At 36.2% G+C, this 20,683-nt stretch overlaps 1 protein-coding gene across 4 annotated transcripts in view; it reads right to left on the bottom strand.

The window, feature by feature from the left end:
* Window positions 1–340: 340 nt before the first annotated feature.
* The window catches only part of MLLT3 (MLLT3 super elongation complex subunit), a 297,894-nt gene continuing 277,551 nt past the window's right edge, over window positions 341–20,683 (bottom strand). For all 4 annotated transcript variants that reach the window (XM_036738103.1, XM_036738120.1, XM_036738112.1 and 1 more), the window contains 4 exons: window positions 19,076–19,175; window positions 11,182–11,253; window positions 9,779–9,850; window positions 341–3,066 (listed from right to left, as the gene is read on the bottom strand). In XM_036738103.1, coding sequence (XP_036593998.1) covers window positions 2,935–3,066; window positions 9,779–9,850; window positions 11,182–11,253; window positions 19,076–19,175 — 376 coding nt within the window. In that variant the 3' untranslated portion in view covers window positions 341–2,934. The remainder of the gene's footprint in view (window positions 3,067–9,778; window positions 9,851–11,181; window positions 11,254–19,075; window positions 19,176–20,683) is intronic.

The following is a 20,683-nucleotide window of genomic DNA, read 5'->3' as shown; positions in this document are numbered from 1 at the left end:
GTGTTACTAGGTTTACTCCATTTAGAGCTTCATAGACTTTCCAGAATGTTCAGTCTACTGGAATAGTCTTCTAGAACCTAGCGGGGGCATTGCCATCATGGTAAAGAACAGAGGAATAGCACAGCAGTGGAAGCTTTTACATATATGTTAAATGCATAAAAATACGTGACTAATTCCCCCCACCCCACCCAAGAAACACCATGTTGTAGTTAAAATATCAAAGTTACTATTACCAGCATAAAGTGCATGCTAAACAACATTTTAACAAATTCTCAAGATAAGCATTTATAAATGTGATAGCTCTATGTGGGTTACTTTAAGAGAAGTATGACTAATTGTAAATAATTGAAAAAAGGATTTATTGTTTCTGCATACAAAATTAGATGAAAATAGCTAATGTAAAACTTTTTTTAAAAAAGATCAACACCGCATGACTCTTGTTCTATCAAAATTTTGTGGAAAACTCAATTTGCTATCACCAAGAACAGGGAATAGTTACATTCTTCCCAATTTTAACAACAGATCAGAGACTCTTCATTTTGGCAATGTTTTCAAGGCAATTAATGAATTTCCTATCTGTGGATCTAAGCTCATCCCCAAAGTAGGTACCTTTTAATTTTTCCCATCTCTCCCTTGGGAACATTACTTATATTTTCTTTGTGCTTGGCTATTATTAAGTTCATAGATGAAATGTCTTTATGTAAATAACAGTTCTATAAAAGGGATGCAAAGTAATTCCCCTCCCCAAATTCTGAGTTTTTGCCACAAAATTTAGTTAGAAAAGTCAAAATGGTCCAAACTACATATGTAAGTATTGGGTTTAACTAATAAAAAGATACCAAGTTGACTGTGTACTAGGAGTTCAACATTTTTCTTAAAGATTGCTTTGAAAATTTGCAAACGGTTTCATATAAACATTGACCCTCCCCTAGCCCCACAATGTTAAAAAAAAAAAAGAGCCAAACCTACACAAAACCCAACATCAACCACCAAATGTCCAAAATGATTCAGAAAGAAGATTCTTCTGCAATTGCACATTGAAATGTGGACTCAACAACAACAAATGCTTCAAGTAAGTTTCATGCCAATCATCATTAAGAGTCATAACATTACTGAAAAAAGTACACTTGTTCTTTTGGAAGAAGCCTTACAGAGACCTTCCATGGAGCATGGTTTGAATCATAATTTAAGATTTTTTTTTAAAGAAAAAAAAAAAACAAAGTCTTCTCTTTGGACGTAAAGAAACAATGAAAAAAATTCCAATTTTGATTATGTAGAAATAACTCCACTATGAATCCGCATTTACATTAATGGACGCCTGGAAATACCACTTACTATACAGACACTAATCCCAATATGTAAAAGACGGTATCTGGCATGTAAGTAAACATGAGAGATACTGATCTATCAACAAGCATCATGTTTCCTTAAAGCCGATCCACTGAACAAACCTTTGGATCCAGAAGTATTTCTTTATTCCTCTTCCTTTCAGAGGGATGAAGTCCTAAAACAAGGACTTAGGGGATCCATGGAGAGGATGGAATAACAGCGTCAAAAGTATTTTTGGCCTTCCCCCCACCTTTGAAAAAAAATCATCTGCTTTGTTTTACACGTCACAGGACAGAGTCCCTCCTGGTTTAAACGTAAGGGTTCATCAGATAATGAAACAATCACCCTCTTTTCAGCAACTGAAGAAATTCTTCTGGAAACACAAGTGTGCTACCTAAATAGCTACTGAACTGCTGAAACTGCAAGTCAGTCCATAATCTAATGTCATTGTAGAACAACAAAGAATTTTTTTCAAAGAAAGGATTTTAATTGTTCGAAGGTTAAAAAAAAGTCTAAGTAGATTGTGTTAAACAAACAAAACTCTCTTATCCCAGTTTTATGAAAAAGGTAGGTAACATATGGGCAGCAGTAGTGTTGAAAATTCCAACTAATAAGTAGTTCCAAATTAAGAATTTTCTACAAAGTTTCTTTAGAAAACAGGACCAGTATTCATTTTTTTCCTTAAAAAAAATTAATGATCCTGTGGAATGCCTTCACTTCCAGATAAACAGACATGAGAATGTTGATGACAAGTCAACAATGCTGGATTTGGGACGGTTTACAGTAACACTTTTTGTTTTTCATTTTTTTATTTGTTCAAAAAAAGTCTTACTGGTTTATTGACTAAGGCTAGAGAGCAAATCACATGGTCCTATCTGGTGCATTTTCTACCATGATCCAAGATCAATGTATGGATACAAATAGACTGGATCCAACTCAAAGCAGAAAGACCCCAAAGAAAATCAGTACTACTGTTTGGTCCCTCCTCCTTCCCAATTGGTATTTTGCTTCCAGAACTGGGAGAGAAAAAAAAAAGACAGAGAAACAAGATTGTAACATTTCAAGTGACTAAGAAAAGTCATCAGTAAGTGGCATAAAAATGGGTAAGGTCACTGGGCACTGGTCCTGCATCAAAGGAGCATAGGTGGGACTCGAGTAGTTATTACATCTGGTAGTGTCATTCCCTCAATGACATTAGAATAGCTGTATGCAATAATAAATAGATCCGTTATAAGGCAGTGTGTTGAACATGTATTCATCTTGTGGAAGGGAACCCCACAGAGAGATACATGATACCATACACATTCATTAAGAACGAGTTTTTTTGTTTTGTTTTGAAATTTTTTCAAGGCTATCCAGGCTAACTCTTCTGGAGTATTTCCTTGGTAAGAAGAGCGATCCTCTGAGTCTTGTCACTTAACCTCTCTCCTTTATCAAGAGATGATGACTGGCTTTAAAGAAAAATAAAGCTGAAGAGGGTTGTTTCATTTTTATTTTTTTCCTTTTGGTTGCATCATTCTGAGTGTTTCATTAAAAAAAAAAACCACAACCAAAAAAAAAAAGAAAGAGCCCCGATAGTTTTCGATGTATCCAGTTGCTGTATCCTCAGGATGTTCCAGATGTTTCCAGGTAACTCTGTAGTTTACGGACTGTGGTTTTATCCAGAGAGCAAAGGTCAAAGTCAAAGGTTGTGTTCGTGATATGAAAGTGTCCAGTTTCTTCTATAAGGTTTACAATCTGGCAAAGTAAAAAAAGGAGAAAATTTTAGAAATGAGCAGGAGATAAAAACAGGGGAAAATTGGGAAAGATGGAGACACACTTTTAGGTCAATAGCCACAGAGATTCCTTATGTCCTGATGTATTTCTATAGAAATCAAGAAGAGTGAATAATTGACGGTGAACATTTTATTTGCACCAAGAAGACCCTACAGGGAGGAGCACATCTGAGGCACATCTATTGACCTGTATTCACTGGCAAGTCTGCCATTTAAGGAGAGATATACTGTGTTTACTATCAGCAACTGAATACCATTTGTCATTCATACCCTTTAAAATGCATAACCAGCTTTAAAAAAAAAAAACCGTACACCAGTATACTCTCTATGTATATCTACTTGGCACTCTTCCCCCTAAAGGTGGGAAAATTATAGTGTGGGGATACTAAAAGGAATATAAGGGAAAAAAATGTCAGGAAAAACTAGTATGTGATTATACCATGCTTCAAGGAATTTGGGGGGTCAGTATTTAATTTCCAGAATCCAAATAAAAATTCTGAGATTCATTCAATAAGTTATGATTGATTGAAAAATGGTAATCATCATACTTAAAAGAGGGGGTGAACATCTGAAATAAAGAGATCAGTTATCTCCCAATGAGGCAGAAGCCTAGGCAGTTGAGTTGTAGAGGAACTGAGAGCCCAGTGGGAAGTAATTATGGAAAGGGAAATGCATATGTTGATTAGGATCTATTGAATTATGAACTCTGAGGTCAAAACAAAGTGATGGTTCTCATCTTTATTATATCTCCAGGGCCTACCTAGCATCACAGGAGCTTCATAAACATTTGTTTGAGTAGATCCTGGCTATTTTCGCTTCTTTCACTCTCTTCTACTTATCTTTCTTGCTCCAAATAACTCTTTTTTTCCCCTCAACTCCCTATCTTGCTCTGGCACATCTTTCTTCAATTCACAGTACAGAATGGAAATACAATTACAATTCATGTTTATTAAGTAAAGGGTTATTATGTTTCCCAGTCTCAGTTTCAAATTTACACAAACTTTCAACTCACCCACTGCAACAACAAGAAAGCTGAAACCACACTATTCTTTTCATTTGTAGCATGGGGGTATTTAATTAATTTCAACTACAACAATTTCCCCTTCAAGTCAGTGATTCTTGATAGGAAAAACAATACAACAGTAATGAAGGTTTAAAGGATTCCCTAATGCCTGAACTATAATCTTATTGTTATCTTAGGACACTCATCATTTTAATACATTAATATCTTACCTTGATACCTTAAGGTAACTCTGTAGTTATATATGTAGTTACAGTATATTATGCTGCAGGCAGCATAATATGGTGAGGGGGAGGGGTTAGGAGAGGGAACCACCTGATTCAGAATGAAAGGATATGAGTTTAAATGCAGGCTCACTACTCATATTACCTGGGAGTGATTCAATTAACCTCTTAGGGCTTCAGTTTCCTTTAAGGTAAAATGAAGAAGTTGGACTGGATGATCTCTAAAGTCCCTTCTGGCGCTAGGGCAGTTTCTATATCTCATTCATTTTCATAGAGCTGTTGCTCATGGATCTGGATTTTCACTGCAACATTTAAGTGATTCACCCAACTTGCAAAGAACCTTCCCAGCCTGCATTCAATATTTTATCTCCCAAGTTGTTCCAGTTCTATTTCTATCTGACAATACGGTGATCCTTACTTTCTACAACCAGTTTAATGGTTACAGTTGATAAGGCTTTTTCTTCCTCTTAAAGAGAGAAATCTCATCTATAATAAAATTTAGCTATAGAAAATTGCCACTTTAAATTTTAGGTAGATAACCAAAACTTATAAGTACAAGGATTATTACCCTAATTTTACAGATTGAGAAAATAAAGTTCAAGGGTTTAAATGATTTTTCTACTCAGATAATAAATAGCAGAGAGAGCTTTTCTAAGGCTAAGAGCAGTGATGTTTTAGCACTGGCCTTAACTTTAGTATGTCTCAGTTTCTTGGAAAGAATCGATGAAAATGAAATGAATCAATAAATAAATGTTGGTCATTCTTTTTTCCTGGCTCCAGACACTAACAGTAACAATATGGCACCTTGGGCAGAGAGCCAAGCTTTTGAATTTTATTGGTTCATCCCAAGCATCCCAAGGTATCCTTTATGAGGAATGAGAGCTCTATTTTAGGGATGTTAATTATGATGAATAGACTAGAATTTAATCTAACTTGTATCTAACCCAGTGCATGACATGAGAGAACCAGTAGGCATTCTTTATGCTAACTGACACTTTGAACAGGTTTCTGGAATATCATGTATAAGTCTGGTCATTATGATGTCAAAAGTTGGTAGAAAAACTAGGTATGATCAAGAGAAAGGTTAAAAAAAGTTACTAAGGGGACAGAAGACTAGGGCCTCTTGGAGAAGAGGTTATAAGGGATTGCATGCCTAAAAAACGCCAGCTAAGGCAACAATAAAACATGGTCATTGAAAAAATTTCTCCCCATGTCTATCCATATTCGTTGTGTAGTATCAATTCTTAAACTTTCAGATTCAGTCGGAGTGATCGTTATTCTATCTCTTGTCAAATCTTTATTCTTTTTTCTCTTTTTTTCACTTATCTCTTCCTCTCATCCCTTCTCTCTTCTTATCCATGTATACAGAAAAATAAAGGGCATTTGACAAATTTCACTAAAACAAGCTCAAGTTTTTATGGGCCTACAAGAATACATCACAGTTGTGCCAGAGAGCAAAACAAACAGCAGCAACCTTCTAAGGAATTCATTACTGCCTGCCAGAGGGAGCAACATTAACGGTATGAGTTATTAGTGCTTGCACACCCATCTTCAATTAAGTCAAAAATACTCTATAAAGAAAAATAAGTTTTGGTGCTTTGCCAAGAACCATGACAGAATGTTAGAAGCACTACATGAAAATGTTGTATTGCAATGACACAGATGCCCATGACTCACTCATTCTGCTTTTTATATATTAATGTACAAGTCTGTTTATACAATGTGGCTCTACCTCCATTTATCACACTGCAACAATTAATCTGTCTTTAAGTCCCTCCCCATAATAATAATAATAATAACAAAATCCAGAGTAATTTTATGAAAAAATAGAGGATTATAGGGGGGAGCAGGAAGGGAAGTAAGCTAAGAAATTCATTTTTCAGATGATGGGGGATGTGAACACATATGAGACTGATTACTTCCAGCCATGTCAGACTCTTCAGGGAAAAACGCATGCTTTGTGTTGTGTCTTTTTTTTCAACTATGAATCTACTTAGGTGGTTTCCATCCATTCTTAATTACAAAAAGGTAAAAGCATTGCCATCATTGTCAACATCATTTGTATTACATTAAAATCAGAATTTCTTTGTGTTTGACTGATCACCCGGAGGGGTTTGAAATGTCCTTCCTTTATGGGCACGCAATAGTGACACCAATAGTTACTCCTTCATAGGACTGCGGTGGTTCTAGAGTTCTTTTGTGCTGTGCATCCCATTGGGGAAAACTAAGGATGCCCCTCTTGGGATAATGTTTTAAAATGGGGAAATAAAATACACAGAATTAGGAAGGAAACCAAAAGTTAATTAAAATAAAGATATTAATTCCCACCCTCTCCATTAAAATTCATGGACTCCCTGAAATCTATCCATGGACCAATCATAAGGTAAAGAAACCCTGCTCTGGCTAGTTTTGCCCTAGCGTGAATCAAGCTTTTCTTCATTTACATACTTTTGGAACACACACACAAGTATCATGCATTTCTTTAAGTGGGGAAAATGGTCCTGCAAGCAGGGAAACTCTTGAGATGGTCATACACATCTTCTATTACACATTTCCATTGAAATGTGGAAGCACAGCACAGTGGAAAGAACCAAGGATGGATGAGTAGTCAGAGGACATGGGTTGGAATCTCACTTATGCCACTTACTATCTGTGTGATCTTAAAACAAGTCATTTAACTTCATCAGCCTTTAAAAATGAGGCAACTGGACTAGATGGTCTTAAAGGTACTTCACAGTTCAAAATCTATAATCCTATGGTTTTTGTTATCATGTACCTTGAGCCTTGGGAAGGCTTCTTCAACAAGAAAGTGAAAAGTCTAGCTCTTTTTACCTATTATTCAGACACATAAATAGATGATGACAATGATGACAAAACCCACTTCTGTGTAGACACCTCAGAATCACCTTTTTTTGTTCTTTATTAGCAAAGTTACATGGAAGAGCCACAGATATAGTTAGAATGGGAACCTGGTCCACTGTGAATTTTGCTTTGAATGTATCCACTCAAAAGAGCACACAAGCATTTATGGAATGCAATTTGCAAAATGAGAAGCTCGCAAGGTGGAGAATAGCATTAGTACTCAATAACCCTAAGTTTTACAATAGGAATTAATTAAGCGGTAAACCATGACAGGACATGCATCATGGTCTCATAATCACACGCTTCAGATGCATTACAAGGCAAAAGGCCAAAGACAGAGTGCTTTCAATAGTCCAAGAAATGCAATTAGGGTGAAACAATGTGTGCCCTGGAGTGCCTTTATGCCAGGTTAAAAATTCATAGCTACTCCCCTTGTGTCCCCCTTATTATTACCAAGGTTATCCATTTAGATCTAGCCCTGTAGTCAGGCACCCTCCTCACTGTTCTTTGGTCACAATAAGGGGGAATGCTAACCTTGACACCAACACCACCCCCAAGAGAAGTCACTAAAAGACATTTTCTATTGTTTTAGCTTTTATCCTCCCTATGGAAACTGAAGAGACTGGATGACTAAGAAGGATATTTGGAGATCTTAGAAATGAAATGGAGCAAATGCAGTAATAGTAAGGATTTACTGGCCTTTTTCCCTCCAACTTTACATTTGATCCATATACAGAATTTGGATAAGAGAAGAGAGCAGGGAGAGGGGAACTGCCGTCTCTCTGCTGGCTGCCCTGTGAAATTAGGCAGTACTTTTGTACTTAGAAAATAAGAAAAAATGGGAAGGACAGGACTCACTGTGAACGTCTGCCCTGGAGACTTTGCTGAGTAGCCTGGCATCATGGTATTTGCCTGGATTGCTTTGTGGACTCCTTCCAATCTGGGGCAGATTAACAAAAAGCAAGGGCCCTGGGGCAAACATAGTCTTTGAAGGTTGATTATATACAATGCAATTTATTGTGTGAAATGGAGCTTTGGGATCCCTCAAATCTGGGTTATGGAGCAACTGCCCCTTTGGAATTATGTTAACCGACCTCTCTGTCCAGCCCAGCCCAAATCTCTCCCTCTCCTTTTAAAATCGGATTCTATGCTTGAAAGAATTAACAGATTCAATAGGACGTGGTCTCCTCCATTGGTTGGGGTCAATTTAAATATTTCCTTTTTGGAAAAGGGAATTGCAGTCATTCAGAATTAGTTTGGGGTAGGGGGCGAGGAGGGGAGATGGGAGTTGGATGGGGAAAATGAACACTAATGAATTAACAAAAAACTAAACCATGAAGATTTACTGAATAACAAACAAAACGAATTTGAGTTCTACAAGTGAAGAAGCATAGTAAAATACTACTAGCACAGCCACAATAAATAATACGAGGCAGTATGGTATACTAGAAAGAGCAATGACATAGAAAGGGTACCTGGGTTCAAATCTTATCTCTAACATTTGGGCAAGTTAATGGAGCTCGTTGAGTTTCCTCATTTGTAAATGAAGGGTTGGGAAAAGATAGGCCCTCAGTTCATTTCTAGCTCTGGTTCTGTGGTCCTATATACACATGCTGCTTCCTGTATGCAAACCTATTTTAAACAAAACCCTCCTTCCCCCCGCCTCCAAATTAAGAATTCTAGATCTGCTCTCTTGTTCAGAAAACCTTAGAAGGGTTAGAAAGAATATCAGTCAGACCAAAGAGATAACTTGGCTGGTTGAAAAACTTTAATCTATTTGGAGATTTAAACAAAAATCTAAGCACAATATCAGACTTAATTTTTTTTAAAAAAGGTGAATTAAATATCCCCTGAAATTCATTTGGAGGTAATGAAAATAAAGATATAAAAACAATATGGCAGCATATGAATCCACCTAAGATTGAGAATATATTATTTTCTGTTTGGGTATAAAAGGGAATTATTTTCTCTCTAACCACCGGAAATACATACACAAGGCCCATATATGCAACCACACAAAAATGTAAGAATGTCCTCTTTTATTTTTTAAAAACACAACATGATCCTAATAGAAGTAATCATGTTCTTTAAGAGTTCCACAGCTGGATACATGATGATAGATTTAAGGTTGCAGAAGATAAAAGAAATAACAAAAATGTTTATTTTTCATAGCATGGTACTGGTCATTGGCCCCCTAATCGGATCCTAAATGTTTACAACACATGACTGAAATTCTTATTGTTGCCTTTTCATGAAATCAAAAGTTCTGCCTTAAGGGTTTCACATTCCTATTATCCCCTTCCCTCACCTCAGTTAAGGAACCCACTGATTGTGATCAGTAAATTACAACGGCAATGCTAACTTCACTTTCAATGGGTCCCCATTTTTCACTGGCCTACTATTACGGCAAAAAAGGGAAAAAAAAATCATTCGATTGATTCAGAACCAAAGAGCAGCCGGGTGGTAATGTAAATCAAATACTTCTTTAGGTGACATTAAAAGTCTACTGTGTGCTAGGAAGACATATTGGCTATGTGACACATGGAAGAGGCCATAGCAGTACTCACCTGTTGAAGTACATGTCGTTCCCGCAATGTCATTAACCTTCTGTGGAGTTCTACTAGTTCATCTAGATATGCCTGAAAAAGAAAGACAACCCCACCTTAAGAAAAATCAAAAACTTTAAGAAGTAGAAGGATATACCACATTCTACCTCCTAGCTCCCAGCTGTTTTGGCTTTCAAAATTGGTCTGATTAGTTTTAAGTCATGAAGCACAGATGAAAGAACAATCCTCACCTAAATAAAGGACAGAGGTATTTTTGTACAGATCTCTGTGGCCAGTTATACACACACAGGTAATAACATATCCGTTAGACATATTCCCTTTAAGGCACAAAGGCAGCAACAGCAGTGGCTTAACTTTAAAGACATTGCTACACAAGGGAAGCTCCTATAATCTCAAAGTGAAAAATGCTGCCCCATGAATATTACATTTTGCCCAATGAATATCTTTAAATGAATGGAATTCACACTGGCAGTTTCTTGTATTTTCGGTTTTTCATGGTATTCAAATGATCACCAAAGAGTGTGCAATCAGGAACACCAAATGGGAGACCTGTGAGGTCTCGAATGGCATCACAAAATTGTTCCTTTATCCTTTCTTTTTTTTGTGAATCACAAAGAAAAGCAGTATAATGTCAGACAGATAAGTAGTACACTAGCTTGTGACAAACTACTAACCTGCCCATATATAGTATTGCACAGTAATAAACCAATTCTCAGCAAATAAAAAACACTAATTTTTTTTTCATAAAATGTAACTAAATACTAAATGTTTATTTTAGTCATCAAAAATTCCCCCAGAGGGCAGAAGGACATCTCTCTTCTTTATCCATTTTACTGTTTTCGTTCTGGTCAGTTTCAGAGACCATTACGGAGCACAAGGCTCCACAGGAAGCCCCTTAGTATGCTGCTAATAAAACCAGAGGAAAGACTTGTTAAGTGAGCCTTAGGGTTGTTGGAAGGAATGTCGCTACCCTACTGTATAGTAAGCCTCTTCCAGTCTAGGATAATTAAATCAGAGTCAGACTTCTAGTACATATGGCCCACTCGCAGAGGGCACCACACTGCAACTCAAGATGTTGCTTTAACTTGCTTCTCAGTTCCCTCCCTACCAAATCAATATTTTACCTCTCAATTAAATTTCTTTGGAAATGTCTTGTAGTATTGGCCTTGCACCAAATGATAGTGTGAGCCCAAACTAAATATAGGAAGATAAAAAGATTTTTAAAGAAAAACACAATACTGGGACAGCACTCAGGCCAGGAAGTAAAATACGTTATAACTGCATTTGGGCATTTCATCGGATAGAAAGAATGAGAGTGGAAGGCAACACAGGAGAACATAAATGAATGGAAAAATATATTAACTCTACATGACTTAACTCATAGCCAGAAACTAAAAACCTACCTTATCACAATCCCCATTCTTTATTTGCTTATCAGATTTGCTTTGCTTTATTGGGCTTTTCACTTCTAGAATCTAGAGATCAAAGAAAGACCGCTATTAAACAAGTATTCTAAAGCTTCTTGGTTAACAACATTCAAGTAAACAAGGGCATACACACATGTCATGGAACGACGCATAAGAATCATACCACTTTTCATTTTTTTAAAATCCTATTTTGTTGAAATCTTTTCTTCTTATGTGATATTTATTTCAGAATATATCTTTCTATCCTCTCCTATCCAAGTACACCACCTCTTACAGCAAAGAATAAAAGAAAACAGCACTTCAGCAAAACCAACCAACGTCTATCAAGACATCTGAGAGTATATGCAATGTTCCACACCATTAGTCTCCCTACCTCTGTAAAGGGAAGGAAGATCATAGCATCGTTCAAAGAGCATTTTCCCTCAAGAAAGTTCAATATGTTTAACTCAAACATATCTCCAAAAGGCAAACTTAAATAATTCCCGCACATGACTCTGTTTCCTTTCTTCTCATTGAGGCCTATTATTTATTTTCAGATCATAAATGATTTCCACCAGAATTGTTAAATTAAAAATGATGACAGAGAAACTGATTTGATATTTTGTTAGACTTCCTAGATTCTTTTTCTTATGTTACATCTGCCTAATGTTAGATCACTCAACCTTCCATTCAGGGTCACATGAAATGATGAGATGAAAATTTCATAGGACCAGATTTTTGTCTCCTTCATTTTCTAAATCCTCTAAAAAGTATCACCTCAATGCATAGAAATCCTTCTTATGGCTCTATTAAGATGTGGGTAGGAATACAGAATTTGGGATTTCACAATTTCCTCTTTTGCATGCTCTGCCAGTGTGACCCTTCATTAGAGGACTTTTCTGCATGGGTAGAAACATCATTACCTATATTGATGACATCATAGATGTAATGAAGTAATGAAGAAAATGAGAGACTCATAAAAGAAATGTTTTCAAATTAAAACCATATCCCTGTTGTTTTTCTCTAATACCTTCATTTAATTGGCTGTGAGACCATTTCATCATTTGACTCATACACTATTCTTTTGGTCAGGTCTTCCATATTCTGGGATACGGAAAAGCTTTGAAGATCTAATTTTTCATTGATAAATGTCTTATTTGTTGGGATTATTGCTGAGATATTTTGGGAAAAGGACAATGCATATTTGCAAGTATTTATTTTCTTTAGACCCAGGAAGCCTGAAAGGAAAATAAGCTTGACTTTAAGTAAAACAGCAAAGTTTATTGGAAATATCCCCCAATTCTATTTTTTAAAAATAATTCAATGAGCAATTTGGCTAAGTTAACTATAAATACGGAACTTTGGTGCCATGCTAAGGTCACCTGTTGCTGCAAATAACCAAAGTTATATTATCCAGACTGAGGAAACACTCCCCACCTCCATTCGGAGGGAAGTCTTTTTCATTGTGGTTGTTGCAAATGAAACCTCCAGGGAAAACAGGATGTACACAGGTCTAGGTCAGTAGATGGCACTCCTCCCTAATTCAGAAGCTATTGGGAGGCAGAAATTGAACATTCTGGGTGGACAAAACACAAAGTCCCTCAGAGCTTTGGGGCAAGAGAAAACAATTGTTCCTCCTATGGCAGCAGAGTAATTTTACTTGGCTTACTTTTCCCTTTGAGATTTAACTTCTTTTCATAGTACACAGTCATTGTAGTCCCTACCAATACCCAGAGAGGTAGAAAACTGCCACCTAATGTTAAATCACTTGACCTTCCATTCAGGATTACAGTTGGTAGAACCCCCCAAAAGCACTGAAGTCTCCCATGCCACCCACATTTCCTAAGTGCCACAGCCTAAGAAAGTTTGTATTGTGCCTGGAGATGAAAAATCAAGATATAGTCTTGATCCAAGTCCCTTCTTTAGAAGTTGCAAAGGCAGAGAACAAGAAGGTCCTTCTGGTGTTGATGACCAGCCTCAAGTTACAGAGTAGCTGCCCAGAAAAAGGCTCAGTTAATCTTTTCCCTTTGATCTCTTACTGCTGCAAAGTAAACAGCTTTGTTGAAAACCTCACAGAATGACAGAGCTATATCATCCTGGAGACAATTGCTTTATTTAGTATCTGTTCTTATCTTTAGGGAAATGGTTCCAGAATACAAGTGTACCCCACCTTCTCCTCTGTTTTGGTTTCAAACCAGTTTAACTGGATAGGAGCTCTGATTTCACTCAGCTGGCCTTTGCAATCTACCAGCCTGTAGAGTGATTTATTATATTCTGAATATTAACCCTGGTGCAGTGAATCCCCTGAACTCTTTCACTAAAGGGTATTTTAACATTTTCTTTTCTGTTCACACATAAAGGAGGTTCAAGTAATGACAGTTGAACTTTGGTTGGAATGATGACTCTCCTGTTTTTTTCAAATTCCATAATACTCAATGGAGAAAGTTTGCCTATTGACATCAGAGAAATGCATGTTCAAGGAAGTTTGGAAATAATGTTATTTGGGACATTCTCTGAAAATGTGAGGCAACATACAGGACTTGTATAATTAATCTTTTCTGATGAACTCTCATTTATAGAACGAAGTCAATTACTGATTATTTACAAGTTGTGATATCATGGCAAATCTCAGTTAATATTTTTGACTATAAAAATGCTTTTTTGAAAAACTTTTCATCATTTACTCCTTTTCTATAACAGGAAAAAACCTTTGAGACACAAATCAACTACCTCCCATCCCATAAGAAAGGGTTGAGAAAAGGCAAATCCAGTTAGCCTGATGTTTTGGATAACACAAGAGAAAAACTATCTATTGCTAGCAAAGGGTGAAGGGATTTACTAACAAGGCCAGGAAGAGAAAACTAAATAGCTTTCAAAGTCTCCTGGGTTAAGTCTTCATTTTATTTTGTTTAATGGGAATTCCCAGAGAACTATACACCACATCTTATGTTCAAATATAAATGCAAAAATACATTTCAAGGTAAAATGTGACTTTCAATAAGCATTAATTAAATCTTGTTTAATATCAATATTATTTATTTGTGATAGCAATAAATGCTTATTTAATGCTTATTTAGATAAAATTTATTATTTTGTATTACTTAGATCCTTTTCTTCTCCATCCTGCTCATTAATGTGGATCATCCATGGAATATAACACTCATAATAACATTTAATTTAGTGGCAGCTTATAAGTTACAATGATGACAATAAAATAGATCACACTTATCTCCTCCTTGACAGTTTACAAAGTACTTTCTTCAAGACAACCTTGTTCAAACTGGATAACATGATGATGCATCCATTAAAGGTAGTGGTGACAATGACTAGAGATTTGATTTTTGCATTATGTACCTATCTCTTTTAATTCTTCATGGCATTCAAATGAAGAATCATGATAGAAGAGAAACATCCAAACTCAGCTACTTGTATCCAAAGAACAAAGAAATAATTCAATTCAGGTCAACAGACATTCATTAAGGGTGCTAGAGATACAAAGATTAAATAACAGTAACTCTTTCTCCAAAAGGGATTACAATTTAATAGGAGGGAAAGGCATACACCCAAATAATAAAGACACAGTAGATTATGTTACTGGCAAAAAAAAAAAGAGAGAGAGAGAGAGAGATCCAGACAAAGCGTTTTGAGAAAAATCAATAAAGGTAAATTCTAGTTTAACATTTTATGGAGTGTTAAGGAAGGAAAATATCAGGGAGAAAGAAGAGCTGGAGCTGGGTCTTGAAATAAGGGAGAGATGTGGAAAGAATGAATTTCCAGCATCAAGATGAATGTTACAGACAAGATAAGGCTTAAAAGATTGGTTATAGACAGATTGTTTAAAGCCTTAAATGTCAGACTAAAGATATAAAGTATGTCTTCAAAAAAAATGCAGCGGAAATTTTCAGAAAGAATTAATCATAGAGCAATCTTTTAGCATACTGCCTTTCTGCCTTCAAGATAGAGATGTAAAGCTCAAAGCACTCCTATGGTATGTAACACTGCCTACTGGAGGTTCACATACGCAGTGCCATATGGCAGATTTACATCTGTTATTTGTCATGGGACCAGAGATATTTTATTTACTCAGAGAAATTTTATTTTGTTACTTACGGGAGACAACATCTTTCTTTGCCAAGAAGAAGAATGATGTATGAGAAAACTACCAGAATTATATCCTTTGTATGCAATCTGTTAAGCCTTCTAGATTCCACAAATAACCCACTGGAAGAAACTGTGAATGAAAAAGTCTTAAAATGAGTTGACCGATGCTTTCTATTTTGGAATTATGTTAAAAAGAGAGATCAGTCTTAACATCCACAATAGAAAAACAAAATGGATGAAAAATAAAAATTGCCCAGACTCTGACATAGCCCTGGGAGGGGCAGGCAGTGGAAAGAGTCCATCAATATGTATACTTTAGACAAATGCTACAGGTGTACAATAAGCTGGGCCCCAAAGTGAAGAGGATGAAGAAGAAATTGGGCTAGATTGTGTTTGGGAAATGTTAAAGTACATTCAAAATATTTCCTACCACAAAGTTAATCTCTTTAATTCCAGTATTCTACCAATGATGTTACATGGCCACAAATCATGGAAAATCACAATTTCAGATATGCCTAAATTCAGAATTCTCACTGAAATTTAACATTAGAAGTAATCCAAAAATCAAATAAAAGATATTATGGACACATATCTGGAAAACAAAGTGGGTCACATAAGAATGAAGGACAGCTAGGTAGTACAATGGCACCATCAAGGTATTAAAAGTATTTTTAAAAAGTAGCAGCCCACCAGTGTGTAAGGTAGAACTTTTAGAGAAGACTTAGGAAAAGAAATAGTCTCCTGAATGGAGGAAATACAATGGCTCTTATATGCATGAATGTATTTGTGTACGTGTATTTATATATGTATATTACTGGGAGTACAGTAGGTACTACAGACAGAAAGATGTTTGGATTGGTTGATGTCTGATGGAGTATAAATAAATTGGATTCTATCCTATAAGTTCATAGATATGATGTGCAATGAAAGGATATTAGCCTCCTTAATTAGTCTGTAAACTAACAAAGTATTCTGCACACATAAGATATTTGACAAATGTTGGCTATTTGGTTGTAGCCAGAGCAGAATCAAGATGGTGGCAGGTGTTCTATACATTGGACAGTGTCATTTGAAGTAATGAAAGTAAAAGGTAAGCCCATCACAATACTTTCCAAACACAGCAAAAATCAAAGGGAAGGTCAATCTGAATTAGAGAAAAATCTAAATCACTGACTTTTTTTTTAAAGAAAAGGTTTTGGGGGTTGTTTTTAGTTTGAAGTAATTATAGTAACTATAATTTGCTAACCCAGTATTGCCAAACAGAAATAATGAGATTTATGGAAAACAATAATTTATACAGCAACTAGAATATTAGTATATAATAATATAATTATAATATATATAATTTCATATAATTAGTTATATGAAAAGAAATTCAAGCAGTTAGAAGTCTCTGAAAATTTTCCCTTCTAAAATAGTTTAAAAGATTATTTTTCCCAAAGAAATTATGCTACAGATGAGGAAAAAAACTAAATTCTCTACAGCACACTGTCTACTGTCCACAGACTCTAGGAGGGCAGGGATGAGAAGCCAGGAAGACAGCCAAAAGCTGCCAAGAGGAATAAGACACAGGGAGAAGGAAGGGGAAAAGTAGTAGGTTTTTTAAAAATTATTTTATAAGTTTTAGATGAAACACTGATAGGAAAATGATTTTCCGGGCTGGAAAAATTGACTGCACAGTCAAAAAACATTACTTTAAATATCTCTCCAATACAGTCTGCCCTCCTTAGTTAACAATCCCCTTCAGCATAGGTAGTCAGTTTGTGGTCAATTTCTTACAAATTCTAAACTAGTAGATTCTGAATGAACAAATGAAAAAACGGATATTTGATTTATATGTTTATTCAACTCAACACACACTTACGAGTGCCTTAAAACCTGAGGTATTCAAAGATGAAAATGACACAGTCCACAGCCTTAAATTAATTTACATTCTACTGGGAAAAATCAACAGGTTGAGACTGGACAGGTAGCTAGAAACCAGATTATAAAGGGCTTTACATTTGAAAGGCTAGGCTAAAAAAAAATTCTATTTTATCCAAAAGAGGAGAGAAAGCCATTAAGATTTTTTTAGAGCGAGAGAATATGCAAGAATCACAGTATTTTAGAGCTAGAAAGGTACTTGAGTGACTGACTCCCAAGGTCACAAAGGCTGCAAGTAACAGATCAAATTTGAACATAGGTCTTCTGGTACCGAGTTTAGTGCTCTTCCTCCTCTTCCTCCCCATCCATGACATGCTGGTTCTTATCATTAAATTTGGGCTTTAGGAAGGTTATTCTGGCAGTTGTATAAAGAATGCTGTGCAAAGACTTGAGGGTAGCAACTGAAGGGTAAGAACTAGAGAAGATTTTATAAGAGTTCAAATGAAAGACATTTGGGGGCTGAAATAGGCTGGTGGTTATGGGTGGAGAGAAAGACACAAGATGGGACAGATCTTATATTAAGAAATAAAAAAACAATGATAAACCATTTTTATTAGATTTTATAAGACAATGGTTTAATCAGAGAGCAGACTTGCCCACCTCATACCCCATTGAGCAATTTGCTTTACAACTGACCACTCAATAAGTGAGAAGAACCAGGAGAACATTGTGCACAGTTACAGCAACACTGTGGGATGACCAACTTTGATAGACTTAGCTCTTCTCAGCAATACAGTGATCTAAGACAGTCCTAAAAGACTCATGATGGAAAAGCTATCCACATCCAGAAAAAGAACTATGGAGTCTGAGTGCAGATTGAAGCAGACTATTTTCTTTCTTTTTTTTCTGGGTTTTTTTTCTTGTGATTTTTCCCTTTTGTTCTGATTCTTCTTTCACAACATGACTAATGTGGAAATATGTTTAATATGATTGAAGATGTATAGCCTATATCAGATTGCATGCCGTCTTGGGAAGGGAAAGAGAGAGAAAAAAATTTTGGAACTCAAGTGAATGGTGAAAAAAGATTTTAAAAAGAAGAAAAAAAACTGATGCTAAAAAAAAGAAACAACTGACCACTCAGCTAGTATTTTGTACTGTTGTTATTCTGAATTTTTGTCTTCTCCACTGCTAAGACTATAAGCTCCATGGGGGCAGGGACTCTATATGTCATCTGATTTTGTATCTTCCCAGACCCTAAGGAAGTAGTAGGAACATACAGTAGGACATATAGTAGGAACTTGATAAATGTTTCTTGAATGAATGACAAAAAAGATGCAAAATATATCAAAAAAGATTAGAACTACAGTTCAGAAAATCAGTGGAAAAATAAGCACCCGCTTTTCTCTAGGTCACAACTGTTCACCGCAGCACATTATAGAAAAAGTACTATAAGTTATACCTATCACCCTACCATGGGATAAAAGAGCATTAGAGTGACAATTCATACAGGTTCTTTAGCTATAGCATGATACTTGTGGTTTCCTTTAAGTTCCAACTAAAATCCCATCTTCTATCGGAAGCTTTCTTCAAACCCTCTAAGTTCCAAGTATCTTCTTTTTGTTAACTGCCACCTATTTATCCTTTATATAGCTTGCTTTCTGTGTATTTGCTTGCCTGTTGTCTCCCCGATTCGACTGCAAGCTCCTTGAGGGCAGAGATTGTCTTTTGCCCCTTTTTGTATACCCAGGGTTTAGCACAGTACCTGGCATATAGTATGTACTTACCAAATGTTTACTGATTGATTGTGTATCACTAGATACTAGGGATCCTTCTGAAAGCAGCAGGAACCTAAGATGACCAAAAAGTTTGATTCTGGATGTCTCAGTACAGGCTACCAGTTTTTTGAATTGCAAAGCCCACCACTTACCTGGTTGCTGTTGGTTTTTAATAAAGGCGGTGGGGGTTCATGCCGTAGAGGAGAAGAGGCAGAACTACTTTCACTGTCACTGCCATCACTTAAGCTAACTCTGAAAAGACAAAAGGAAGAAAAGATGGAGACACACAGAGAGAAGCATTAGCAACACAGGCAAGATATAAGGACCTAAGAAATGAAATGCAGTTTTGAAAATCAATCCAAAACAAGAACAGAATAGGATGATTTCCCATATACTTTCAATGACAGGACTTTTCCCATAAGCTTTTCATTTTGGCTTATATGAGAGGAGACCCATTTCTACTTCAATTGCCTTTTGTTCTCCCTCCCCTCCCTCCCTCTTGTAAAGATGATAATGTAAACCTACAAAGGCCCAAAGGCCAAATGGTCAAATGAGAAATAGCAGAAACAGTGAAAGGGAACTGGGCAATTCAGACCCTGAATGGAGGAGAATTAACAGTGATACTATTGGAATCAACTGCATGCCATTTTAGGAAAATCGCTCAATCTTCTATTTGCAGATTGTTGCTTCCTTAGCATGTAAATAGCAGTGCTATATATAAACACTCTTTCTCAAATCTGGAGCATTCACATACCATCCATAGGAAAACATGCATAAATTCTCCATATAGATGATAGTATCAGGTCATGGTAGAAAAACTGCCTTGGGAAGTATAGCAATGTCTTCCAACAAGTTGAGAACAATTAAAATTCCAGTAGGTTTTTTTAAAAATCAGCTTCAGAGGATCATGGAATTTAGGCATGGAAGGAGCCTTAAAATCATAGCGTCTAATCCCCTCATTTAACACATGAGGAAACTGGGAGCCAGAGAGGGAAAGTGGGGGGAAGTAGCTGATTCAAGGTCAAGAAAGTAGTGAGTAGCACAATTCACTACTAGATGTTTTTGTAGGTTCTTAAACATATCAATATTTGCTGTTTCTTACTTTTTCCTCCACAGATTAGTAGATTATGGATGGAAATGTTGGTGGGGGGATGGGAAGGCCATACAAAAATAGCTTATTGATTACTTACCCCTCAACTTATTTTTTTTCCTATTTAGGAGATCGCACAGAACAAGTGTGTGCATGAGAATATGTCGGACTAGCTGAGAAGCAGCACTTGACTGGGTTCACTGTGTATATATCTCACTTTCAGCTCTCCCAAAGTAACACCGAGGTGTTGACAGTTTAGGAGGTCATGTCAACTTTTCCCTTTTAACAAGCTGCAAACGTTATGTTCAATATAGCATTCTTTCAGGAATTATGGGGCCACCAGAAACAGGAAACATCCATAAATACTAGAAATGTAATTTATGAGGAAGCTAGCAGCGCTGATTTTGGAATGAGAAAGACCAGAATTATGCCTCAGACATTTACTGCCTATGTGACCCTAAGTTCAGCCTCAGTTTCCTCATCTGTAAAATGAAATAGTATCTACATGAGGTAATATAGGTAAAGAACTTTAAAAACCTAAGAGTACAATATAAATGTTAATGTATTTAAAACAGGAGGAGAAAGAAGACAAGTTGGCACATTCATGATAAATAAAATTCTTCAGGGTAGTTTCAAGTTGGCTCTTAAAATATATGATACAGATTACCAT

The sequence above is a fragment of the Trichosurus vulpecula genome, chromosome 1 (assembly GCF_011100635.1).
Source record: "Trichosurus vulpecula isolate mTriVul1 chromosome 1, mTriVul1.pri, whole genome shotgun sequence".
NCBI lineage: Eukaryota > Metazoa > Chordata > Mammalia > Diprotodontia > Phalangeridae > Trichosurus > Trichosurus vulpecula.
Note: the sequence above shows the minus strand (reverse complement) of the source record. Positions and strands in the feature narration are given on the sequence as shown.